Here is a 22383-nt window from a genome sequence, read left to right as displayed (position 1 = left end):
TCAGGCAGGCCACTTCTCAGCCCCTCTTCTACAGTCCAGGAGTGAAGCCAGCACCCATCTGAGGCAGAACCATGGCTGTGCAAAGGGAGCAGATGCAGTGGAGGCAGCCACAGTGCAGCAGCTCCAGCAGTGAGAAGGAAGGCAGCAGGACGAGGTGGGAGTGACAGCCACAAGCAAGGGCTGCAGCACTGTCTTGCTGCACCCAGCAGGTGACTGCAGCAAGAGGAACTGAGCAGAGACCCAGGTGGATGGTGTTGAATTTTATTTGGCTGAATTATACAGGGGAGCTGGTGGTGTCTAACAGTGTCACCTCTGGATTTAAAGAGGATCACCCAGGAAGGGATATTCAGATTCTCAGACCATACCTAAATGCTGCAGCATTTGGCAACCTTTCAGCTCCACTGTTGCAGTTTCCTCCTGTCAGGCTGGCTCCTTGCTCCTCTGCACCACTCTCCACATCCATCCCAGCATGACCTCATTGCCTGTGTGCCTGGGGGCAAGAACAGGGCTCCAGAGCTGAGAGGAGCACACGCTGTGCGATGGAAATACCGAATCACTGAGCTTCCATTTGGCTTTTTAACAGCCCCACCACGTGAACGGCCCCCAGCCATGCCACCTTCCCACAAAGGCACTCACACTTCCTTCCTCCTGCTATTTCCAGCCAAGGCAACCTTCAGCCTAGATGTTCCTTCACTACATGAGTCTAATCTGCACTGTTTTGTTTCTTCTGAATGGAATTCCCTCTGTACCTGACCCTTCTCCCTTCACAGCCTTTCCCAACCTTGTACAGACTGATAAATTAACAGAACTCTGTTGCCTTCTAAACCCAATTCCTCATGAGCTTTTGTCCACTCTGATTCCCCCCTCCAATAAACTCCTGTTTCTCAAGACCCTTACCCATCTCATCACTGTACATACCAGAAGTCAGGTGTCCTTTCAACACCCAGCTGAACTTTCAGTGAAGCAGCACCATGTTTCTCATGCATTTTCCATGGCCTTCCCATGTGCTAAGGAGAAAAAGAGTTTGGCTAGTCAGGTAGCCAAGCATCAAGGCAGTGAGACTGAGACTTTGTTAGCTAGAGGCAGTGGAGAGGTTCCACATTTCAGGGCCTGGTAGAGCTCCAACTGCTCATGAATTCCCAAGGAGCAGGGACATCTTCACATGCTTCCACTGATGGCTGTCAGGATGGAAAGAGGAAACATTTGCTATTATTGCAGCTCCTCTTCAGCCCTGGATGAAGTCTTTGGGATAAGGCAGCAACTCCTGTGCTGGCATTTTAGGCAGTTGTCCTTTTCTAGTGGAGATTCATACCACAAAGTCAGAATATTTATAGCACAGGTTGTGCAAAGGCCTTACCTAACTTCACAGGGACCTTGGGAAGGTGAATTTATCCCATGCAGGTCTAATCTGCCAAGGCTGCTGCTCTTCATGCTGAAGCAGCCACAGCAGGGCTGTACCAAGCAGACCTGCTCAGTGTCATGAAGCAGCAGCAAGTCAGGAGCACTGCCACACACTTAACACTGACACCTGTTTTCCTCAGGACTGAGCAAGGGGTCAGAGGAAGCACTGCTGGGCTTGCGGTTCTGATGTGAGTGCTTTTGGCAGGCGGTGCTTGAGCTGCTGCGGCTCCGATCCCCAGCAAACAATCGCGGTGCAAAACCCAAACCGAACCACCCAAACAAAAACCCCTCCACGCACGAAACTCGCGATCTCTCGATCGTTTAATAGTTCCTCCTTTCAGAAGCAGCACCCGCGGGGTGCCCGGCCTCCCACCCTCCTGCGCCCAGAACCCGACGGCAGCTGGCACAGGGCTTGCGATGCCCCTCGGGAGCGGGCAGAGACGCCACAGCCGTCCCCACCCCGGTCCCTGGGAGAAAGGGAACCTTCCCCAGCAAGGAACTGTCCCCGCGGGGCCGCGACCCGGGAATAAAAGCTGCATGCCAAGGCCGCTCAGAGGAGCCTGGGCGGCCGCGCAAGCAGCCTGCCGGCACCGGCGGCACTGCGCCCGAAGCCGCGGCCTCCCTCCTCACCCGCCCCAGCGCCCAGCCTGCCGGAGACACCGCTTCGCCTCCTCGCAGAGGAACCTGGCCCGCTGGGGCAAGCCCGGCAGTGAGGCAACGCTGCACGCCAGGTACCATCCCGGACCGCCCGAAGCGAACCTACGCTCCCCGAGGGCTGGCAGCCGCCATTACAGAGGCGAACCCCCCACAATGCCCCGCGCGCCCCTGCCCCTTTAAGAGGAGGGAGGCGGGGAACGGGCGGCACGAGCCGACCGCGGAGGACAAAGCCCGGCGCGCAGCCCCGCCGCGGTACCCGGATGGGCGGGTGGGTGGGAACGCGCTCCGATTGGCCGGCGTGGGGCGAGGGGGCGGGCGGATAACGGGGACACAAAATGGAGTCGCGCTCCCTGCCACTTACATAACGCGACCTCTCACCTCGCGCGCCGTGCAGGCCAGCTTGCTGCGCCGGTGGGCGGAGCGAGACGGCCAGATGGATGGGCATCTCAGCCAATCAGAAGCCGGCGGTGCCGGTAGCCCGCCAGTAATCTCCCTGAGCCGCGGCGGGGGGGGCGGGCCCTGCGGGGCGGGAGGCAGGTCGGGTTGCGCTCAGCGAAGCTCGGCCCGCCGCCCGCCTGGGAGGGGGAGGGGAATCTCCCGCCATTTTTCAATCGTCCCGCCCGGGTCCCGCCGTCGTCCGGGTCGTTGCGCGGATCCGCCGGCTCCGGCCGGCTCCCCGCCTTGTCCCGCCATGGCGCCGTTGCTGGGCCGTAAGCCTTTCCCGCTGGCCAAGCCTCTGCCGCCGGGGGAGCCGGGGGAGCGGTTCATCATCCCCCACACGCAGGAGGCCTTCCGCACCCGCGAGTATCCGCCCGGCCTGGGGGCGCGGGGGGACGGGGACGGGGTGGCGGGAAAGAAGGGAGGGAAGTGTGGCTCCTGAAGTGCTGTTGTCACTTGCCGCGGCGGCAGCCCCCGAGCTGAGCGGGCCTTCTGCTGCTGGGCGCGGAACCGGCCTGCGCGGCGGCCCCGGCCCTCCCGGGGGGTGGCGGGGCAGAACAAAGCGGCAGCGGGGCCATTCGTCTTCTCCGGCGCCAGTTCCTCGCAGGAAGGGCCCGGCCCGTGAGGGGATCCCGGCCCCTCCTCGCCGCTAGGTTCGGCTGGCGGGGGTTGTTCCCTGACAAGTTTGTGCCCCCCCCGGTTCCAAAGGCGGCTCCGGGCAGATGGAAGGGGAGGTGGGGGGGAAGCGGAGACAGCAGCTCCGCGGGGCTCAAGCGCTCGGCGGCGGCGCGGCCGTAGAAAGAAACTAACGGGTCAAGGCTGCCGGGAACCAGGAGCTGGCCGCGTGTTGAAGGTACCGGCAGATAGGGAATGAAAAATGCAATTAGTGCAGGAGCAGTTCTCCGGGGGGGTGGGGGGGTGTTTGCAGCACTAATCTGGGGGGGGGGTGGTGTACCCCGTGGGTGAGCAGTGAAACTCAAATTAGAGACTCCCACGAGGAGGAGAAGAAAATAGTGACAGAAGCAGCTTGTCTGTGAAGAACCCAGGTTTTCAGTCTGCCTGTGAGTATCCCCTTCTGGGCTGCTTTTTGCATGAAAAACGGTTATTTCCTTCAATGATTCCACGAGGGTCAGCGGGTGACAGTCCTTGAGCGTCAGGAAGTGGATGTGGGCAAGGCAGATAACTGTCAGATGATGCAGAGTTACTGTTCAGGTCCCCAGCGGGGCTGGAGGGACAGGACTAATGCCCTGTGACCCGCAAACTGCTCTTTGAAGGGTGGCTGGTTTGTTGTTTGTGCTGTAAGGATGGAAATCTGAGGAGTTGGGCGCTGAAGGAAGGACTGGAAGCGAGTGGGAACTGCATGAATGTAGCAACGTACCTCGGAGATGTTGGCGGCGCAGGAGACAAAGAGACTCCAGAACTTGGTCAGACCCCTCCGTTGGAGAGTGTCTTGTTACTTCAGCATGAGGAACAGCCAGGGAAAGCCCCTTGGAAGGGTTAGGTAGCTTTTGAAGAACCTCTCTGAGTGCAGACAAGCATTGATAATGCTTTCAGCCCAATCAAATGAGATTGGGTAGTGTCAGGTACCTGCTTTTCCCCAGTGTTTCGAAGTAAAACACTCAGTCTGTGACTCAAAACCTTCCTATTGTGCTGTGTGCAAACTGAAAGTAGCTCAGTCATCTGTCTGACTAAGTGGAGACCTGTTCTGTTTCTCTGGGAGGAGTGATCAGTGATCAGAAAGATAGAGTGGGAGCTTAATTGCTGCTTTTGTGAAAAAGGTGTGATTTTTAAGGTTTGTCTACCTTGCAGAGACAGCACAGAGGAGTTGCATGGCACTCTTCTCAGAGCACAAACGTCTTGCTGTGGTGCTGGTGGATCCATGAGTAGACTGGGGGAGGGGGAATGTGTTTCAGCAGACACTTGGGTGGTATTAACCTTAAGGGGAACAAAAGGGACAGTTCCTCTTCCTCAGAGAGGATGGCCTTAGCCTTGGGGGCAGAAGGACAGGGGAAACCAATGCAAGTATTGAGGGTCTGGAGGGATGCTCCTCTCTTGGCAGAGTACTCCATGGGAGGCGGGCAGCCTAGCACGTTCTAGAAAGTTCATCTGGCTAGGTAGACGTCATGAAGCTAAAAAGAGAAACTGAGGGATGTTGGGTTTCTGTCTTGCTGTGTTGACTGGGGGATAAGGTAAGCTAGGCCAAAAGTGGAACAGAAAATTGCAAATGAGTGAGTTGAAGGGAGGTGTCACCTCAGGAAGACCTGGGAGGTTTTCCTTGGGCCACCGCAGTTTGTCCTAGGGAGCGCAGAGGAATGGCTCCTGTGGATGGAAACGGCCTGCAGAGGGGGTGTGTTGAGAGGTACCCGAAGACAGTGCTCAGTGTGGTTTATACCCAGGCCTGGCAGAGTATTTTCTAAGCTTTTCTTTTTTTTCCCCCACCCTGCAAAACTATTGATCAGCTCTTCCCCTAAAGGGTCTACAGGTTCTTACACTGCACAGCTGCCAGTGAGGTGTTTGAAAGATGTAAAAAGTTCTTAAGACTCTTTGGTGGTGGTGTTTGGGGGTTTAGGGTTTTTTTTTAATTGTTAGGATTTGCAGCTGTAGGTTGGCTTGAACAAAAATATGCAGCTTGGGCTAGTTGTGCCTGAGGAGAGGGGTCTGCCCCGTGGGCATGTGTTGCAAAAGTGCCTGGCAGCAGTGGACAGATGGATGGGGCTGGTCATCAGAGCTCAGGTGTTTTATTTGGGTCTGCTATTTCCCTGTAGCTTTTTCCTTTGACTTCCAAATCCCTTGAACACCCTTTAAGAGAAACCATGCTGTGTGGAGCCCACTGTGTCCCAGTGAAGCCTGGTGTGGGTGTGGGGCTGGGTGGTTGGCCGGGCAGGCAGGGATAGGCTCGGAGCTCAGGAGGATCTGCTCTGAGATCCGTGAGGTGTCAGCAAATCCTTTACCTGTGGTGCAGTCAGTCACCTCTGCACCTGGTGTGTGGTGCATTATTGAGCTGTTGATGTCTACCAACACTGAATCTGTTCCCTGGTGAGCAGGTCATCTCTTCCAGGTTAGCACGTGGGACTGCCGCAGTCTGTGCTCTGCTGCGGCTTGGAAAGCAGCTCTGCCAGCTCAAGAGAGATGCTCAGTTCAGAGAGCTGCCCAGCCAGGACTGGCCAGAAAGGACTATTCCAGCCAAAGCTCTCCTTCAGCCATCAGAGTGTGGTTTTGGAAAGCTGTGTTGCTTTCCTCCCCAGATAGAAGCTTGCTGTCTGTAGTTGGTATTTTTGTATGGTGAGCAGTGCAGAGAGCAGGAGGAGCTGGGCTGCCTCTGGTGTGCCAGTTGGAGGCTGAATGCACATCTTCATGTGTGGTATGAGCCAGTTAAAATCTGCCTGAGAGACAGCAGCACCAAGGCATCATCAAGTCATGCTCTGAAGTTCCAGCAGACCCTTGCCCCCTGCCCAGGGAGCAGTGTCTTGCGAGCACACCTGACCTTGCTGGGAAGTTTGCCTCCTTAGCCAGTACAAGTGGAAACAATTAGAGTACTCTTTAGCTCTTTTGGCATTGGTAGTGGTTTCTGGGAGAGCATCACTAACTCTGGAAGAAGTAAACTTTGTGTCCACTTGGTAGTCATCTTGTGCAGTGGTTTTCCTTGTTTCTTTTTGAACACTTTTCTCTAAAAGGGTCTTTTGTTTTATTAACTTTGTTTCCCACCTTTTGGTGTTGTGACCTTCAGGGCAATGCAAACTGATGTATTAAACAGATGACTACTCAGGGTGTAATTGTTAATTCAACAGTTCATGTTGAATGCTTACAAGTAGCTGGTGGCCAGGGTTGGGGGTTTTTATTAATGTTCCTGTGCTGGGAATTTGTGGCAATGGCAGCTCCCAGCTGTGTGGAGAGATGGGTTGGTGATGGCATCCCAGGAAGCCCTCCCTTGGAGTCCTGAATCAGGCCTGCTGAACAGCCTGAAATTTCTTGGGTTTGTTTCCAGTCTGAAGGGAAAGGACAAGCAGTGTCTCTGTAGTGGAAAGTGTGAGCTACAGTGAGCCTTTGCAAAAACATCCTCCTGCACCTTGGCTGTGTGCTGGGCCCCAGGATTTCAAAGCAGAACCTGGCTTGGGAGCTTGTGGCAAGAGCACACAGGTGGAGTGGGCACGAGTCTCGATCAAGGAATGTGTCTAGGGGTCACTGTTAGTCTGGAGAAGAGAAGGCTCTGAGGTGACCTACTTGTGGCCTTCCAGTATCTGAAGGGGGCCTACAGGAAGGCTGGGGAGGGACTTCTCAGGATCTCAGGTAGCGACAGGACTAGGGGGAATGGAATGAAGCTGGAGGTGGGGAGATTCAGGCTGGATGTGAGGAGGAAGTTCTTCCCCATGAGAGTGGTGAAGCCCTGGAATGGGTTGTCCAGGGAGGTAGTCGAGGCCCTGTCCCTGGAGGTGTTTAAGCCCAGGCTGGACAAGGCTCTGGCCAGGCTGATGTAGTGTGGGGTGTCCCTGCCCATGGCAGCGGGGTTGGAACTAGCTGATCCTTGTGGTCCCTTCCAACCCTGACTGAGACTATGATACTGTAGGTGGAATTAAATGGCATTTGAGAGGCAGAGCTGAGCTGGAAAGGGAAATTGTACCTCAGATCAATTTGGGATTGATCTGAAAAATACAGGTACTGAGAGGGTGTGTACAGGGAGGGGGAAATTCTTAGGGGAGATTCTCGTGGATCTTTCTGTCAACATGGGAGATGGTGCTAGAGAAAAAGACATCTTTCAGTTATTTTTCAACTGGAGATCAGCATATGTTTGCTCATCTTGTGGGGAAGAAAGGTGTCTTCTCACAGGTCTAGAGAGAATGAAGTTGACAAATGTAGGAGGGAAGTAGGCCACAAATTTACTTCCCAGCTGTGTCTCAAATGCTTGTTTATGCTTAGACTGCTGAAGGTTTATTACAGCTATGTCCTGAACCCTTAAGAATTGTCTCTCCTTGTGTTATAGCAGCTGGGAGTCCTTCCTGTCTAGGTTTGTCCACAGACAGGCAGAAGGAAGCACTAGGGGTGAGTGAAGGTGGGCTTGCTGAATGAAGCTGAAGACAGTTCTTGTGTCTGGGCTCCTGTCTACTGCCAGGGTTGAATTTACTTTTAACTCTTGTTTGTGTGGGGAAGGCATAGGAAGGAGTAGTGGTTGCAATTTAGTCATTATTAAAATGGTTAATTGCTGTAAATACAAGGAGGACTTCTTGTTTCTTGGGGGGGCGGGGGGGTGGAGTTGGGGTGTTTCTGGGTGGTTTAGTTTTGTTTATTTCCTCCTAGGTCAGTGTGACTACAACAATTTGTGAAAGCCCACTTGTGGCCTGGTCAGTGGTGGTGTGCAGATGAGCTCCTCTGTAAGCTGTGGTTCCTCCTTGATACAGCCCCAGCACAGCAGTGGCACTTCCTGCCCCTCTCATTTCTATGGCAGCTTTAAGGATCTGTGAAACCTCAGGGAGGGGTAAGCAATGGATTGAGGGATCAGAACTTAGTGGGGTGATAACTCATCAAATCCCTGCTCTCCTGATGAAGAGCAGGGGACTCTACAAGCAGGCCAAGCTGAGGAGCTGCAAGAACCATGGAAGGGGGAACCAGGGTAGTTCAGCCTGAAGACAAGAAGGTTGACGGGGAGACCTTCTCATTCTTTATAACTACCTGAAAGGAAGTTGGAGCCAGGTGGGAGTCAGTCTTTTGTCTCAAGTAACAAATCATAGGAAGTGGCCTCAGGTTGCACCAGGGGAGGCTTAGGTTGAACATGAGGAAAAATGCCTTCCACAGAAGGGTTGTCAAGCCCTGGCACAGGCTGCTCAGGGAAGTGATGAAGCCACCATCCCTGGAGGGCTTTGAAAACCACCCAGATGGTGGTGCAGAGTGACATGGTAGTGCTGGGTTAACAGTTGGACTTGATGATCTTAAAGGTCCCTTCCAACCAAATGATTCTGTGATTGTTTCCCTTAGGTTTTAAAGGCCAGGCAGAGGGAGTGCTGCCAGCAGTGGCAACCTCCTTGGGAGGGCTTGCATTTCTTGGCTGTGTATTGCCAGTTGCTGGAGCTGTAAGACACCTGAATATAACCATCCAGTGCAGCTCATTGAGCTTTACCTTGGGGCTGTGAAGGAATGTCCAAGAAGATTGGCTTTGAGCTGTAATTTAGCTTCCTGATAGGAACTGTACCAAAAAAAAAAAGGAGAGGGGGAGGGGGGGAAAAAACCCAAACAGGTTGGCTTCACTCAATTTTTCTTGAAAGACAAAGCATATGCAGGATAGGAGGAGTGATTTGCTGTGGCTGGTGGCTCTGCCTGTGCAGGAGCGTGGAGCAATCTGCTTGTTCCCACAGAGACTCATAATTAGCACTTGTGCTGCGGCAGGCTGAGCCACTGGAGTTGCTACAAGTGTGCTTTGTACTCTCTGCTTGCTTTTTCTGCTGGAGAGCAGGCTGGAGGAGAAGGGAGAGATGCTTTTCTTGCCTCTCTTATAATTTCTCCACTTAAGTTGCCGTCAATAAGCATATGGCAACTTCAGCAGGCTGCCACTGGGTAAATTGGTATGGATTTACACTCTGCTGGCTGCTCTGACAGTGGTGCCTGTGCTGTCCACAGAAAGCAGGAAGCTGCTTGTATTTGTTTGCACTGACAGTTAATTACTGCTTAGGTGGAGTGGGTAGAGCACAGCCAGAGATGCTTACATCAAGAATAGTAGCTACTGCTGCAATTCACACTGCTGTCTGCAGCATGGGGGCTGGCCTGTGCACCTATTAATCCCTAATGGCCAGGATAGCCTAACCTTGAGGCTGGTCACAGTATCACAGTATGACTAAGGTTGGAAGAGACCTCGAGGATCATCGAGTCCAAGCTGGTTGTGATATGGGAAGCAGGTGGTGTGGCTGGTGAGCAAGATCCTCATGTGCTAGTGCAGGAGAATGCTCTTGTTGGAAACAAGTTGTGCCAGGGGAGATTTAGGTTGGACTAATGAGGAACAGTTTCTTCCCTGGAACAGGCTGCCCATCCTAGAGGGATTTGAAAGACTTTGGATGTGGTGCTGAGGGACCTGGCAGTGCTGGGCTTGCTCTTAGAGGTCTATTTCCCACCTAACTAATTCTATGGCTCTGTGAAGCCAAAGGCAAGGTGGCCTCCCTAGTGAGTTCAGTTTCAGAGCCTTTGGGTTTTCTCCTTAAAAGGCTGGGGGTACTGGATAGGCTGCTGACTTGCCTCTAGGGTCTGTAACACCACCCTGAGGCATTGGGAGTAGTAGCTCCCCAGCAATTCTTGCTGGACAGGTAGTGGCAGTCCATGCTGTGTCTCCTGCACGTCTGTGATGCTGTTTGTGCTGTGTTCCAATGAATCCTACTGGAAAAGCTGAAGAGTAACTTAGCAGTGCCACGAAAGGCACGTGCTGAGCTGGCTGCTGTGGCACCTTCTGCAAGCCAGTGCCAAACAGGGCTGGCACTTTGGCTGCCACAACCCCCAGTGCCTCCTGATGTGGAAACCTCTCATGCTTTAACGCAGCGCCTCCGCGGTAGACGCGGGGTTGAGCCGTCCTGTAGCCATCCTCAGCCTTTGTGCGCTCCAGCAGTAGGGGCTGGGTTGAATTTGGTTGTCTTGTGCTACTGTGGCTGTGCTCTCCACGGCATAAATGCTGTTTTCCTGAGCTGCTGCTCCTCCAGAGAGTATGAAGCGCGCTTGGAGCGGTACAGCGAGCGAATCTGGACCTGCAAGAGCACAGGAAGCAGCCAGCTGACGCACAAAGAGGCTTGGGAGGAGGAGCAGGAAGTCGCTGAGCTGTAAGTACCAGTGGAGAAGCAGGGATGTGCCTGTCTTTAGGGGCATGAGAGTGGGGCTGGGAATGGGATGTGATTGGTGTTCTGAGGTGAAGCTGGCTGTAGCAGATGTGGGGGTTCTGGAGCTGAAAGCAAGTGAAGTCCAAGTGTGATGCTATCAGTCAGGCAGTTGAGTAATGTACTGCTTTAGGGCTGTGTGTTGGTACTGCTTGAGCCAAAGTAATTCAGTATATGATGCTTGGCATATTTTAAAGCCCCTTGAGAAATGGGGAATTTTTCAGAGGGAAGAAAACCCAAATCTCAAAGGAACTGAAGTTAAAATGCAGTCAGAAGAGGCTGTTGAAGTGTTTCCCATCAGCCAGGGCTACAGCTGGGATGACTTTTTTTCCAGATCTGCCTTGGAATCAGTTGTTGTACTAAATACAAAACTGTATTTTGGAGTGAGATTTTTGGGGATCTGCTCTACTTGAAACAATAAACAACAAAGGGGAAGCAGCAAGAGTCATTACTCTGTTCAGAAGAGTCCAGTGTCCCTCCAGGCTGCCATGTCCCTGACCTCCCCCTCTAGCACACAGCATGGCTCTGAATCCTTGGCTGAGATCCAGCATGACCCTTACCATGGAAGTGAATTTTTCTCTAAAGGTGCAAGTCCTTGGCTCAACCAACATGGAGAACTTAACCTTGTGATTACCAATCTGCAGGGATTGTGCCAAGCAAACGTTTCTCTGGTCTGTGAACTGATGGCTTGGACTTTAAAACTAGGGAGATGGTCAGCAGCACCACCTGACAGTCTGCTGCCTCTTTCATGAAGCATCTGCATTTCTGATTCATTAGCAAAAGAAGGTGATACAGCCTTAGTGTGTGGAGAAATTCCCAATCATCTGAAGTTAATCACATCCTTAGAGGCTGCAGATAACAAACCTGTTTGCTAGCAGCCCTATTTTCAATGAGGGTTGGAATACCAATGCCTTCAGTTTTTCCTCCCCAGTGCTCTTATTTGAAGGGAGGGTGCACAGATAGCTCCACAAAACTGAGTCAAAACCCAGGGTTGGATTGGTTGGCCACTTCTGAAAACATTAAGAAATGCAAATGGAATACAAATGGAAGATATCTCACTAACAAATTTAGCTGTAGCCTCTTGAAGCTGGGGGGAAGGGGAAGCCTCCATAGTGAAATTTTAGTCATGTCTCTTTAAAACAGGATTAAAAGCTTCCCAGGCAGTTTGCTGGCTGCTTTAATACCAAGCACTAGTCTGAATTAAAAGTTGGTTTAGGCAGTTGGCTGAAGGGATAAACTTGGTTGTGGCAGTTGTAGAGCAGCAAATAAAGCTGAGGATTGCCAGCAATGGATCCCTGAGCCTGGGAAGCTAAAAGTGTTTATGCAATGTATTTCTTGGTCCTCCTATCAGCTACCTGACCTGATCTTTTGGAAAGGAAATCAGTCAAATAAATTTGAAACAGTCTTTCCTCTTCTCTGAATGAAAAAGCTTGAAAGTGGTGAAACACCCCAGATATTTTCCTCTGGAAAGCTCATTGGGTTGTGTAAGCCTGCATCTAGCTTTGCTCTGTTAAGCAGGCTGTTGGGGAGGAAACAAATGCTAGATGGTCACCACAAATGCTAGATGGTCACCACAAATGCTAGATGGTCACCACAAATGCTAGATGGTCACCATCATCCTGTTAGTGTTGGAAGCAAAAATGTTTAACAAGCCCCAGAGTAATGAGGTGGTCTTGGTATCCATTGGCCATCTCATGGAGAGGCTGTAATCCCTAATAACCACCCAGAAAGGGTTCACCCTGAGAGCTGCTCTTCAGTGCACCACTTCATGGTGTTCCTTCTGGGAAGGGCAAGTACAGTGTGTATTGTCATGCCAATTAACACTTTGTGGGGGGGTTAATGCTGGAGGGAGGGCAGCAATAAAGCCCTTGGATGTTTGCATGCTAATGTGGCATCTGCCTCCAACATTGTCCTGGCTGTTACTGTTCCCAGAGTTCCCAAATGGGAGGCTCTTTTGCATTTTGGCTTTTATTCCCTGAATAATGAAAACTTCTTTGGTGCTTGCATCAGCTTGAAGGAGGAGTTCCCCATCTGGTATGAGAAACTGGTACTGGAAATAGTCCACCATAACACTGTATCTTTGGAAAAGTTGGTGGATGCTGCTTGGCTGGAGATCATGACCAAATTTGCAGTGGGAGAAGAGTGTGACTTTGAGGTAAGGATCTGTTTTTGATCTTATCCCACAGAGCTAATTTAGGATGTCTAAAGGCAAGGAGATGGGAAGAATATGTCAGGCACTTACATTATCAGGAAGATGGTGAGAATTTCTGTTCTGTAGAACCCCAGTGACAGCACCTGCTTTTGAAAGCAAAGTGAGTCCATAAGCAGAAACATGTGGATGATGGAAGAGGAACATCACTGACCTAGGTGTATGCCTGGGGAAATGGATGTATTTGTTCTGCTGCTTAAATATGTATTGGTCTGGATGTATATTGGAGTGGTTCACTCTGGAGAAGAGAAGGCTCTGAGGAGACCTTATTGTGGCCTTCCAGTGTCTGAAGGAGGCCTACAAGAAAGCTGGGGAGGGACTTCTTAGGGTGCCAGGTAGTAACGACTAGGGAGGAATGGAGCAAAACTAGAAGTGGGGAGATTCAAATTGGATGTTAGGAAAAAATTCTTCCCCACGAGGGTGGTGAGACACTGGCACAGGTTGCCCAGGGAGGTGGTAGAAGCCTCATGCCTGGAGTTTAAGGCCAGGCTGGACGTGACTGTGAGCAACCTGATGCAGTGTGAGGTATCCCTGCAGGGGGGTTGGAACTGGCTGATCCTTGAGGTCCCTTCCAACCCTGACAATTCTCTGATTCTATATAAATACATATTAAAAGAAAGTTGTTGTCTTTTCACCTGGCATGCTCCCAGAAGGAGTAGCAACCTTCAACTAATGTAGCTTGAAGTCAGCTGTCTACACACAGAATCATAGAATGGTTTGGGTCAGAAGGGACCTCCAAAGGTCATTTAGTCCAACCCTCCTCTGCTGTAAGCAGGAGCATCCTCAACTAGATCAGGTTGCCCATGGCCCTGTCAAGCCTCACCTTGAATATCTACCAGCTAGGACCAGTAGAGAGAAGTCCATGAGAGCTCTTGAGCTGCTTGCAAGAAGGCTGCTAATGAAGTGCTTTGCCAGATTACTGTTTGTAGGATTATTGGGGTGTTTTTTAAGCTGGTTTTATTTCCTTCCTTGTAGTGGAAGGGAATTCCTCATGTTTTGTAGCTCTTGCTCAGGTTCAGTTTTCATCACTATTTCCATGCAGGTTGGTAAGGAGAAAATGTTGCCTGTGAAAGTTGTGAAAATACATCCCTTGGAGAAAGTTGATGAAGAGGCCTCAGAGAAGAAATCTGATGGAGCCTGTGATTCCCCATCCAGTGACAAGGAGAACTCCAGCCAGGCAGCCCAGGACAACCAGAAGGAAGCTGTCCTGAAGGAAGATGACAACAGGAGGGAAAGCCTGAGTAAGTAGTGAGGCAGGGTGGCAGTGGGTAGCACCTGGAAGCGAGCATTTGTGTTTGTTTTGGGCCTGGGTTGTTGATGTTTGTGAGGCTTAAACAATTAGAGGAAAATCCTGCAGCTGTCATTGTGCAGTGGTGCAGCTTTGGTGGCATCAGTGCTGGTGGCTTTCAACTGGTCTCACCTTCTTTAAAGCCCAAAATGTGCTGTCCCCCTAAGGTGTAATACTAAAACTTTGCATGAAAGAAGCTTTGAAAGTGTATTTTGAAAGAGGGAGGAGAAACAGCAAAGACTCATGCAGAATCATGAAATTCTGCTGTGGTTTTATCTCCTCAGAACAAACAGCTCTAATTCTCTTTCATGTCCAAAGCTGACCAAAATGAATGTTGGGTTTGTTTTTTTTCTTCTAATTTACTTTGTCACTTCTCCAGTGTTCAAATGCTGAGAGAAAATTCATCACATTCATTCTTTCTCCCCTTTCTTGTAAGAGGTCAGCATAAATCATGCTTTGAAACCTTGTTCTCCTCTTTCAATACCTGTTCCTCCTCTCTGCAGAACTAAACAGTGGATGTCCAAGGCTTTGCTGGGCTCTGTGAAAGTGCTGTTGAGAGGCCAGAAAACCTCCTGATGTAGTCTTCTGTCCTGTGCAGCTTCAAAAGGGAATGATAAGGTTCTTTTAAAGGAAATTTCAGAAGGTGTTTTCAAATCAGCAAAACCCCAACCCCCACAGCGTAGCCCTGAGCTGGATAACTTCATTTTAAAGGCACAGAAATATAACTGCTTCCATTTGTAGAGCAACCACCCCAGCATCTGGGGAAGGTGAATCTGACCTCCTCTAATGTGGAGAAGCAGCAGCTCAGAAAACAGCTCAGCCAGCTAACAGCAAAGACAGGAGTGGAAAAGGAAGTTCTACCAAGCTCTAGTCCCAAGCTGAGTAGTTGTCAGCTGCTCCTGACTGGTACTGGAAAAAGTTGTGAGCTGTTTTGAGTTTGCTGCAGTGCTCTGTACACAGAACAGGAAGGGGAAAAAGTGTGGCAGAAACGCTCTGGCCTTACAGTGCTCTACAACAGCAGTGCCTGGAGAGGGCCTGACACATGCTTTTTGGGTTTTATTGAGTGGTAGTTCTCTCAAACTACCTCATAAAGGGCATGGGAAGTACTTTTTACTTCAAAACAAATGCTCACTGGCCAAATTTACAGCAGCATTTTGGGGCTTGGCTGTTGAGTGAAGCCTACCAGAATATTTTGGTCACTGATGTGCAATATTCTAACCAGCTGTGTTCAGCTGGGCTCTTAACTGCCATTGCCAGCAGAGCACTTTGGAACTGGAAGCAAACTGCAGGACTGGGGATTTCTGTGCCTTTTCCAGGCTGATTCAGCTGATGACCTGACCTGGTTTAGTTGCCTCTGTAAACTGGGGCTGTCCTTCCCTTTCTGTAAAAGATAAACCCCAGCTTTGCTGGCATCTCTGATTTGAAAGACTCAGTAATCAGTGAAAGCAGTGAGCACTCATTCTTCTAACTGTTCTCCTTGATTTATTTGAAGGCTACTTGCTTGCCAATCCTTTTTTATTCTGGGTTATAACAGAGCCCAGGTTCATGGTGAACTCGTTCCTAAGTTTAAATTCCAGAGTCCATTAAAATAACTGCACAGCATTTGTTACATCTACACAGGGTAGCAGAGGAGGGCTGTGAAGACTTGCTTTCATGTAGTGGGTTCAGGCACCTGCAGGAAGCTGTGTGCAGTGTCTGGAGGTAACCACCCCCACACACTTGGTCTTTTTCTTTCTAGCAATTTGCATTCTTGACCACTGGTACTACAGGTTGAGGTCACACCAGGAGGGTGAGCACTTCAAAGCAGTAGCAGGCTCTGCATAAGTGTGTGATGCAAGAGCTGTATCTTCCTGTGCACACACGAGGGGGCAGAGTTAACCTTAGCAATTTGACTAATTCTGATGTCAAACCTCCTGATTTTAGTGGAGGGGGGGGAAAAGAGGGCAGAGAAAAAAGTCTGCTGTGCTTCAGAAGCTAAAAATAAGGCTTTCTGCCAGCTTTATGAGCAGTCTGAAGAGGTTTTGTATTTTTAGTTGCTTAGGGAGTGAACTCTGGAAGATCTGCAGAAGTGAGGGGAAAGGCTACTGGATGGTGAGCTACTGAACAGAGGTTCTGCAGCTTGAGCTGCTCCTGGAAATAAAACTGCTGTGGAAAATCCAAACTAAGCAGGGAATAGGAGGAGACTACAGCACAGGGATGCTTTCTGGGGTTCCAGCAGTGTAGTGGGTGTGTTAGCACAGTACAGTGCAGCAACAAATGAACTGTGCTTTTGGTAAAATAACCTCAGGAAGGAATGTATAGTGATTTCTTCTCCCCCACCCCTGAGAATTGGTGGAATTCACTGTATGATCCCTATTTCTAGAATCCAAACAGTCAGTCACAGAAGGAGAGGTCAGGTACAGGCCTGTGGCAGAGGCAGCAGTGTAACAGAGTCCTTCAAAGTCAGAGCCATCACTGAGCAACACATTATCTCTTTAAAACACAATCTTGCTCTCTGTGTTGCAGAGATGCAACAAAGATAATATTCAGCCACTAAAAGGCAGTGGGGCAGATCTCTGAGAGCAGAGCTTGAAGTTTCTTGTGTGTGACTTCCATTGTGCTGTTGAGCAGGAAAAACAGAGTTCAGTGTTTGTTTGTTTGAACTTAGCAAGATTTCTTTAATGCAAACATGGAAGCAAAGCAAGCTCCTGTGTGTCACAGCCTGACTCACAGTGAGAGGATTAGCCCCCTTTCAAACACAATGTCACTGGAGGGGGTTATTTTAAAGGAAAACTTCTATAATGAGTGATGCTTGGAGCAGAGGATTCTGCCTTACTTTATCTGAGACATGGCACTAATGAGGGAAGCAGCTGCACTATAGTGTGATGCAGGGAAGCTGCAGCATCTGTGATCTGTTCCCTAACCAAGGAGACTGGCTGTGGAAGGCAGGCTGGGCCAGAAGTTGGTTTGATACCATGTAAGCTCTGCTGCTGCTGCAGCTTTAGTACTGTAGGGCTTACAATGTGACAATGACACTTAAAAGTCTGATTTAGGTCTGGTGTCTACTTGTACTGTGTGTATACTTTGCAGATTCTCATCTCCCATGCTTGCTTCAGTCTTCCTGTGTGTTGTAGCCACAAACATCAAAACATTTGGGGATCACTTTCTTCACTGAGCTTGAATTTTTGTCTTAAATGATTAACATCTGCAACCTGAATATAGAAATAAGAGACTTGCCACCAGCTGGGTGGAAGACCTGAAGCCTCTGTACTCTTTGTAGCACCTCTCTTGAGGGGAGAAAAGGCTGCTTGTGTAAAGTGTGCTTAAAATCTCCAGCTAAACCAGCCCATGCACATAGGGTTCATGACTGTAAACCACTCCAAAGTTAAATGATTTGGAAGTTAGTTCAATTTAGAGTCAGGAATTCCTGCAGTAGAATCATTTCAAATACAGCATGGCAGGGGCAGCTGGGGCTCTCAGCAGGATGCTCCTGAAGCAGGTTGCTGCTTAGGTTATAAAACCTATCCTGCCCTTCATGAATTTGAAAGCTCTTTTCTCCCTTTGCATAGGTGGTTGCATCTTCTTGCCTGCAGAAAGGTGCTTTTAAATATTGCAGGTGGTCCTTTACGCTCTTTGAGCATTGTGGTTACCTCCTTCAGAGCTCTTTGGGGATCCCATTCCCAGCCTGCATCTTCAGGATATGTCTAAAACGCTGTTTAGGCTTTTTTCCTGGTATTCCAGTTTAACCAACCACTGGGTAGTTAGCAAGGGGTGGGATACCCAGAGCAGTGATAGTTTGGATTCTTTAATACTTGGATTTTTTTTCACTCTTAAGACACTTAATTAATGCCTTTCCTTGCTTCAACAGATGATCGAGCACGGAGGTCTCCTCGAAAGCTTCCCACTTCTTTGAAGAAGGAAGAAAGGAAGTGGGTCCCACCTAAATTCCTGCCACACAAGTATGATGTCAAGCTAAAAAATGAAGATAAGGTGAGTTGTCTGCTCGAATCCTTTCTATTATGAATCTGCAAGTTTAATTAAACAACCACTCTCAGTGTGTCTGTACAGCACGCACTGGTGGAGTCGCTGTGCTGGAGGCAGGATGGCTGTGAGGCTGACTAGCCTGGCTGTTTCTGTGTAAAATGGGGGTTTGTGTATGGAAACACCTGACAATTCCCTGCTGCCACCCACTGAGTCAGTGCTACAGCAGCTTTAGAGTGGTTGCTGTTACCTGGCTAATCTGTGGTCAGGCAGTTAATGAAACTTGGTCAGAGGCAGACGCTCGTTAGAACAAGAGGAGCAACTGCTGCTCATGATTTGACTAAGCTTCTCTGAGCGTTGTGGGGAGCTGTGCTGGGGGAGGCTCTGCAGCTGCAGCCCTGCTGTGTGTTCTTTGTCATCTGCTTGCTAATTTGACAAGAGAGGCAGTGCTGACCTCAATTTAATGAGTACCACTTGCAGAGTTACTCCTGTGGTCTCAGGGATGAGGAAAAAAAAGTCAAAAATAAATATTAACATGTAAAAGCTTTTAAGTTGGTAGCAAGCAAAAGCCAGAGGGAGGTCAGAGATAAAAGCAGTGGGCTTTGGCAAGAAAACTGCAACACAAACTGATGTTTTGTTAACTGTTTTGGCTAATTGATTCTCCTACAATCTCTGTGGTCCCACCTCGGCTCTGCAAGCTCTGCTTGGTTCGAGACTTTGCAAGAGCAAAGAATCTGCGACTGCGAGGCAGCACGCCGGTCTTTGCTCCTTGTAGCCCTGTAGTAGGTAGTCACAGCGTGGTCAGAAGTTAAATGTTAACAGTCTGTCTGTTATCTCCAAGATCATCAGCAATGTCCCAGCAGACAGCTTGGTCCGTACAGAGCGTCCTCCCAACAAGGAGATCCTGAGGTACTTCATCCGGCACAACGCGCTGCGGGCCGGCACGTGCGAGAACGCCCCGTGGGTAGTGGAGGATGAGTTAGTGAAGAAATACTCTCTCCCCAGTAAATTTAGTGACTTCTTGCTTGACCCCCATAAGGTAAGAGCACCTGAATGCAGTTGCTTTACTTCCTCACCCTTGAACAGACCTCATTGTGTCGGTTGGGTTCGCTGCTCCCCAGCTTCGAGGGATGCAGAGCAGCAAGGTCCTGCTCTTTTGAAGAGTGACCCTTTGTGAGGTGACACAGCATGAGTGTCTCAAATTGGTGATGTTCTGCTTTAGAAATTGGAGATGTAGCTGCCTGTTCTTGATCAATTTTTTTCTTCTTCTCTTCCCACTAGTTTGCATTAGTTGTTCCCAGGTAAAGAAGTGATTTCTTGGTGTAAGACAAAGGCAGGAGCTGTAGTCCTTACCTTCTTACATGACTGGGCCCTTTTCATGGTTGCATTGCAAGAACTGGATGTATTTGACTTCATGATGCTTGGTTCTTATGGTGGCTTGGGTGATGACAGGCACCACCAATTTTGTACTGAATGCTCCTAGTAGCAGGGAGGGTTTGGTTTTTAGCCCTTTATCATGGTCAGCCAAATACACTGTTGACCAAGTAGATGCCATGTTATGAAATCTGAAGCTTTATAATCCATGAATTCTCCAGACAAACCCCTTCCCCATGACATTAAGTAGAAAGAAAGTGGCTTTGTGTAATGTAACAGGAAACACTTCACATTCTTCATTGTGTTAAGTTAAATGTGAACTTTCTGGACTGAGCTGATGACTTCATAACCAATCTAGAGACTACAGTGCAGAATATTAAAAGCTGTTGCAGAAGTCTCTTACCCTTAATGCACTGAGTACTCATCTCCTTGGAAAAATGCACTAAAAATAGGCATGGGCAAAATGAAATGACAGGAAAGGGTGTAAATAACCTTTATTTACCTTTCAATGTTAATATAAAATCATCCTTTCATTAATTTCAGTACATGACTCTCAACCCTTCAACCAAGAGGAAGGTCTCTCAATCACCTGACAGAAAGCCTTCTAAGAAACCCAAAGCTGATGGATCATCTCTGGGCCAGGCTCTGAGCCCTACTCTGTGGTGCCATGTGCATTTGGAGAAGTCTATCATTGGCTCTCCACTGAAAGTGAAAAACTCCAAGAATTCAAAATGTCCTAAAGAGGAGCTGGAAGAGGTGATGAAAATTGTCTCACCTGCTAAACTTGCTTCTAACTTTCACATTCCAAAGAGGAGCCGACTGGGGAAGGGCAGCAACAAGTCCTTGGACAAAAAGCAAAGGGGCAAAAGGGTTCTGAATGGGCAGAAGTCATCAGGGAAATCAAAGTCTCCTAGGAAAGGCCTGAAGACCCCTAAGATGAAAATGAAACAGATGACACTTTTGGACATGGCTAAAGGTGCCACTAAGGTGTCCAGGTCTCCCAGGAATTCTGGAGGCACCCCGAGGTCTTCCAGCAAACCCCAGAAGCTGCCTCCTGCGGCACTCCATCTCATTGCCTACTACAAAGAAAACAAAGACAGGGAGGACAAGAAGAGTGCTCTGTCCTGCATCATCTCCAAAACAGCCAGGCTGCTGTCCCACGAGGACCGTGCCCGGCTGCCCGAGGACTTGCGAGGCTTGGTGCAGAAGCGCTACGAGCTCCTGGAGCACAGGAAGAAATGGGCCACCATGACCGAGGAGCAGCGGAAGGAGTACATGAAGAAGAAGAGGGAGAAGCTGAAAGAGAAGCTGAAGGAGAGGGCAAAGGAGAGGAAGGAGAAGGAGATGAAGGAAAAACTGGAAAAACAGAAAAGATTTGAGGACCAAGATCTTAAAGGGAAGACCTTGCCTGCTTTCAAACTGGTTGATACTCCGGAGGGACTTCCCAATACGCTCTTCGGGGACGTCGCCATGGTGGTGGAGTTCCTGAGCTGTTACTCAGGGCTGCTGATGCCGGATGCTCAATATCCCATTACAGCAGTCTCCCTGATGGAAGCACTTTGTGCAGAAAAGGGAGGCTTCCTTTATTTGAACCGAGTGCTGGTCATTCTCTTGCAGACCCTGCTGCAGGATGAAATCGCCGAGGATTATGCCGAGCTGGGGATGAAGCTGTCCGAGATACCGCTCACCCTGCACTCCGCTTCCGAGCTGGTTCGCCTGTGCCTGCGCAAGTCAGACGTGCAAGAAGAAAGTGAGGTCTCAGATAACGTAGATGAAAGCAAGGATTCAGCAGCTTTTGAGGACAATGAAGTGCAGGATGAGTTCTTGGAGAAGCTGGAGACCTCGGAGTTCTTTGAGTTGACTCCCGAGGAGAAGCTGCGGATACTCGGGGCCCTGTGCCACCGCATCCTCATGACCTACTCGGTGCAGGACCACGTGGAGGCCAAGCAGCAGACATCAGCTGAGCTGTGGAAGGAGCGCCTGGCTATCCTGAAGGAAGAAAATGACAAGAAGAGAGCAGAAAAACAGAAGAGAAAAGAGATGGTGGCCAAGAACAAGGAGAATGGGAAGGACGAGAACCCGATGGGAAGAAATGACAAGAAGAAAGAGATGATGAAGTTAGAGCACAGAGTAGGCATAGAGGCTGATGATATGATCAGTGCTGTGAAGAGCAGGCGCCTTCTTGCCATCCAAGCCAAGAAAGAGAGGGAGCAACAAGAAATAGAAATGAGAGGTAAGAAAAATAGCAGGAGGGTGAAGTGAAGTAAAGGCTACGGGGAAGTAGGAGCTACAGGAAGGCTGGGGAAGGATTGTTCAGAAGGGCTTATGGCAATAGGATGAGGGGCAATGGTTTGATGCTGGTGCAGGGCAGATTTAGGTTGGACATAAGGAAAAAGCTCTTTACAATGAGAGTAGTAAAACACTGAAGCAGTTTGCCCAAGGATGAGGTTGAGGCCCTGTCCTTGGAGACATTCAAGATCAGACTTCACGTGGCCCTGGGCAGCCTGATCTAGCTGGAGGTGCCCCTGCTGCATGCAGGCGGCTTGGACGAGATGACCTTTGAGGTTCCCTTCTGACTGGATCCTGTCTGTGAAAACGGCATCAGGTGATGGTGAAATTGGCAGCCTGCTTTCAAAAGCATTTTCTGCTTTTAAGGGATTTCTTCACTAGAGAAATTGAGCTGCTGAGGCTCCTGTGGCAGCTCAAAGCCTGGAAAGCTAAGAAAAAGCAGAAAGTGCTTCTGGATTTTTGCCTGTGGGCATCTTTTATTCAGTACCTTTCTAAGTGTGTCTGGCCTGGGAGTGTTGGAGAGCAAAAAAAATCTGTTTGGGGGACAGAAAAGAAAGAAAAAAATGTTTATGTCCAGGTACCTTCTGGCTTTTATGTTCAGAGGAGCTATTTCCTGACTAAAAGCACATTGCTACAGCTGCTGCTGGCCTTGCTGCCATGCACATTGTCAGGATGATGTAGCAGCCTTTCTCCCCAGTAAGGACCTGGGCAGTAAATCTCAGTTCACAGTGTCTCACTTTAAAGAATGAGTTATGGAGCTGTAGAAATACAAACTGTCCACTCAAGCCTCTCTAAATCATGACTTGCACTACCAAATTTTGTGTGCCTTGGTGTAAGTGCTGCTTTGTGCTAAGGAGTATGGAATGTGAAGAGAGAAACACTTTGGAGTTACACTTCAGGGATTTTTTTATGGGGTTGTTTTTTTT

The 22383-nt window shown here is 49.6% G+C and overlaps 1 protein-coding gene and 1 long non-coding RNA gene across 5 annotated transcripts in view; one reads left to right on the top strand and one right to left on the bottom strand.

The window, feature by feature from the left end:
- Positions 1-259: 259 nt before the first annotated feature.
- On the bottom strand, positions 260-2248 carry LOC137449458 (uncharacterized). Of its 4 annotated transcripts, none has more exons than XR_010989391.1 (3): positions 2161-2248; positions 919-1178; positions 260-532 (listed from the first exon to the last, which is right to left on the bottom strand). It is a non-coding gene; the product is annotated as an uncharacterized lncRNA (long non-coding RNA). The 4 variants fall into 4 exon arrangements; XR_010989393.1 differs by having other exon boundaries at positions 2165-2200; XR_010989390.1 differs by having other exon boundaries at positions 2032-2197.
- Positions 2249-2599: 351 nt separating this feature from the next.
- The window catches only part of BAZ1B (bromodomain adjacent to zinc finger domain 1B), a 55921-nt gene continuing 36137 nt past the window's right edge, over positions 2600-22383 (top strand). The window contains exons 1-7 of the mRNA XM_068154491.1: positions 2600-2862; positions 10167-10283; positions 12348-12492; positions 13589-13787; positions 17682-17803; positions 18636-18833; positions 19712-21401. Coding sequence (XP_068010592.1) covers positions 2750-2862; positions 10167-10283; positions 12348-12492; positions 13589-13787; positions 17682-17803; positions 18636-18833; positions 19712-21401 — 2584 coding nt within the window. The 5' untranslated portion in view covers positions 2600-2749. The remainder of the gene's footprint in view (positions 2863-10166; positions 10284-12347; positions 12493-13588; positions 13788-17681; positions 17804-18635; positions 18834-19711; positions 21402-22383) is intronic.

This window comes from Melanerpes formicivorus, unplaced genomic scaffold, assembly GCF_026170545.1.
Source record: "Melanerpes formicivorus ecotype bairdi unplaced genomic scaffold, bMelFor1.0.p_v2 SCAF_29, whole genome shotgun sequence".
NCBI lineage: Eukaryota > Metazoa > Chordata > Aves > Piciformes > Picidae > Melanerpes > Melanerpes formicivorus.
Note: the sequence above shows the minus strand (reverse complement) of the source record. Positions and strands in the feature narration are given on the sequence as shown.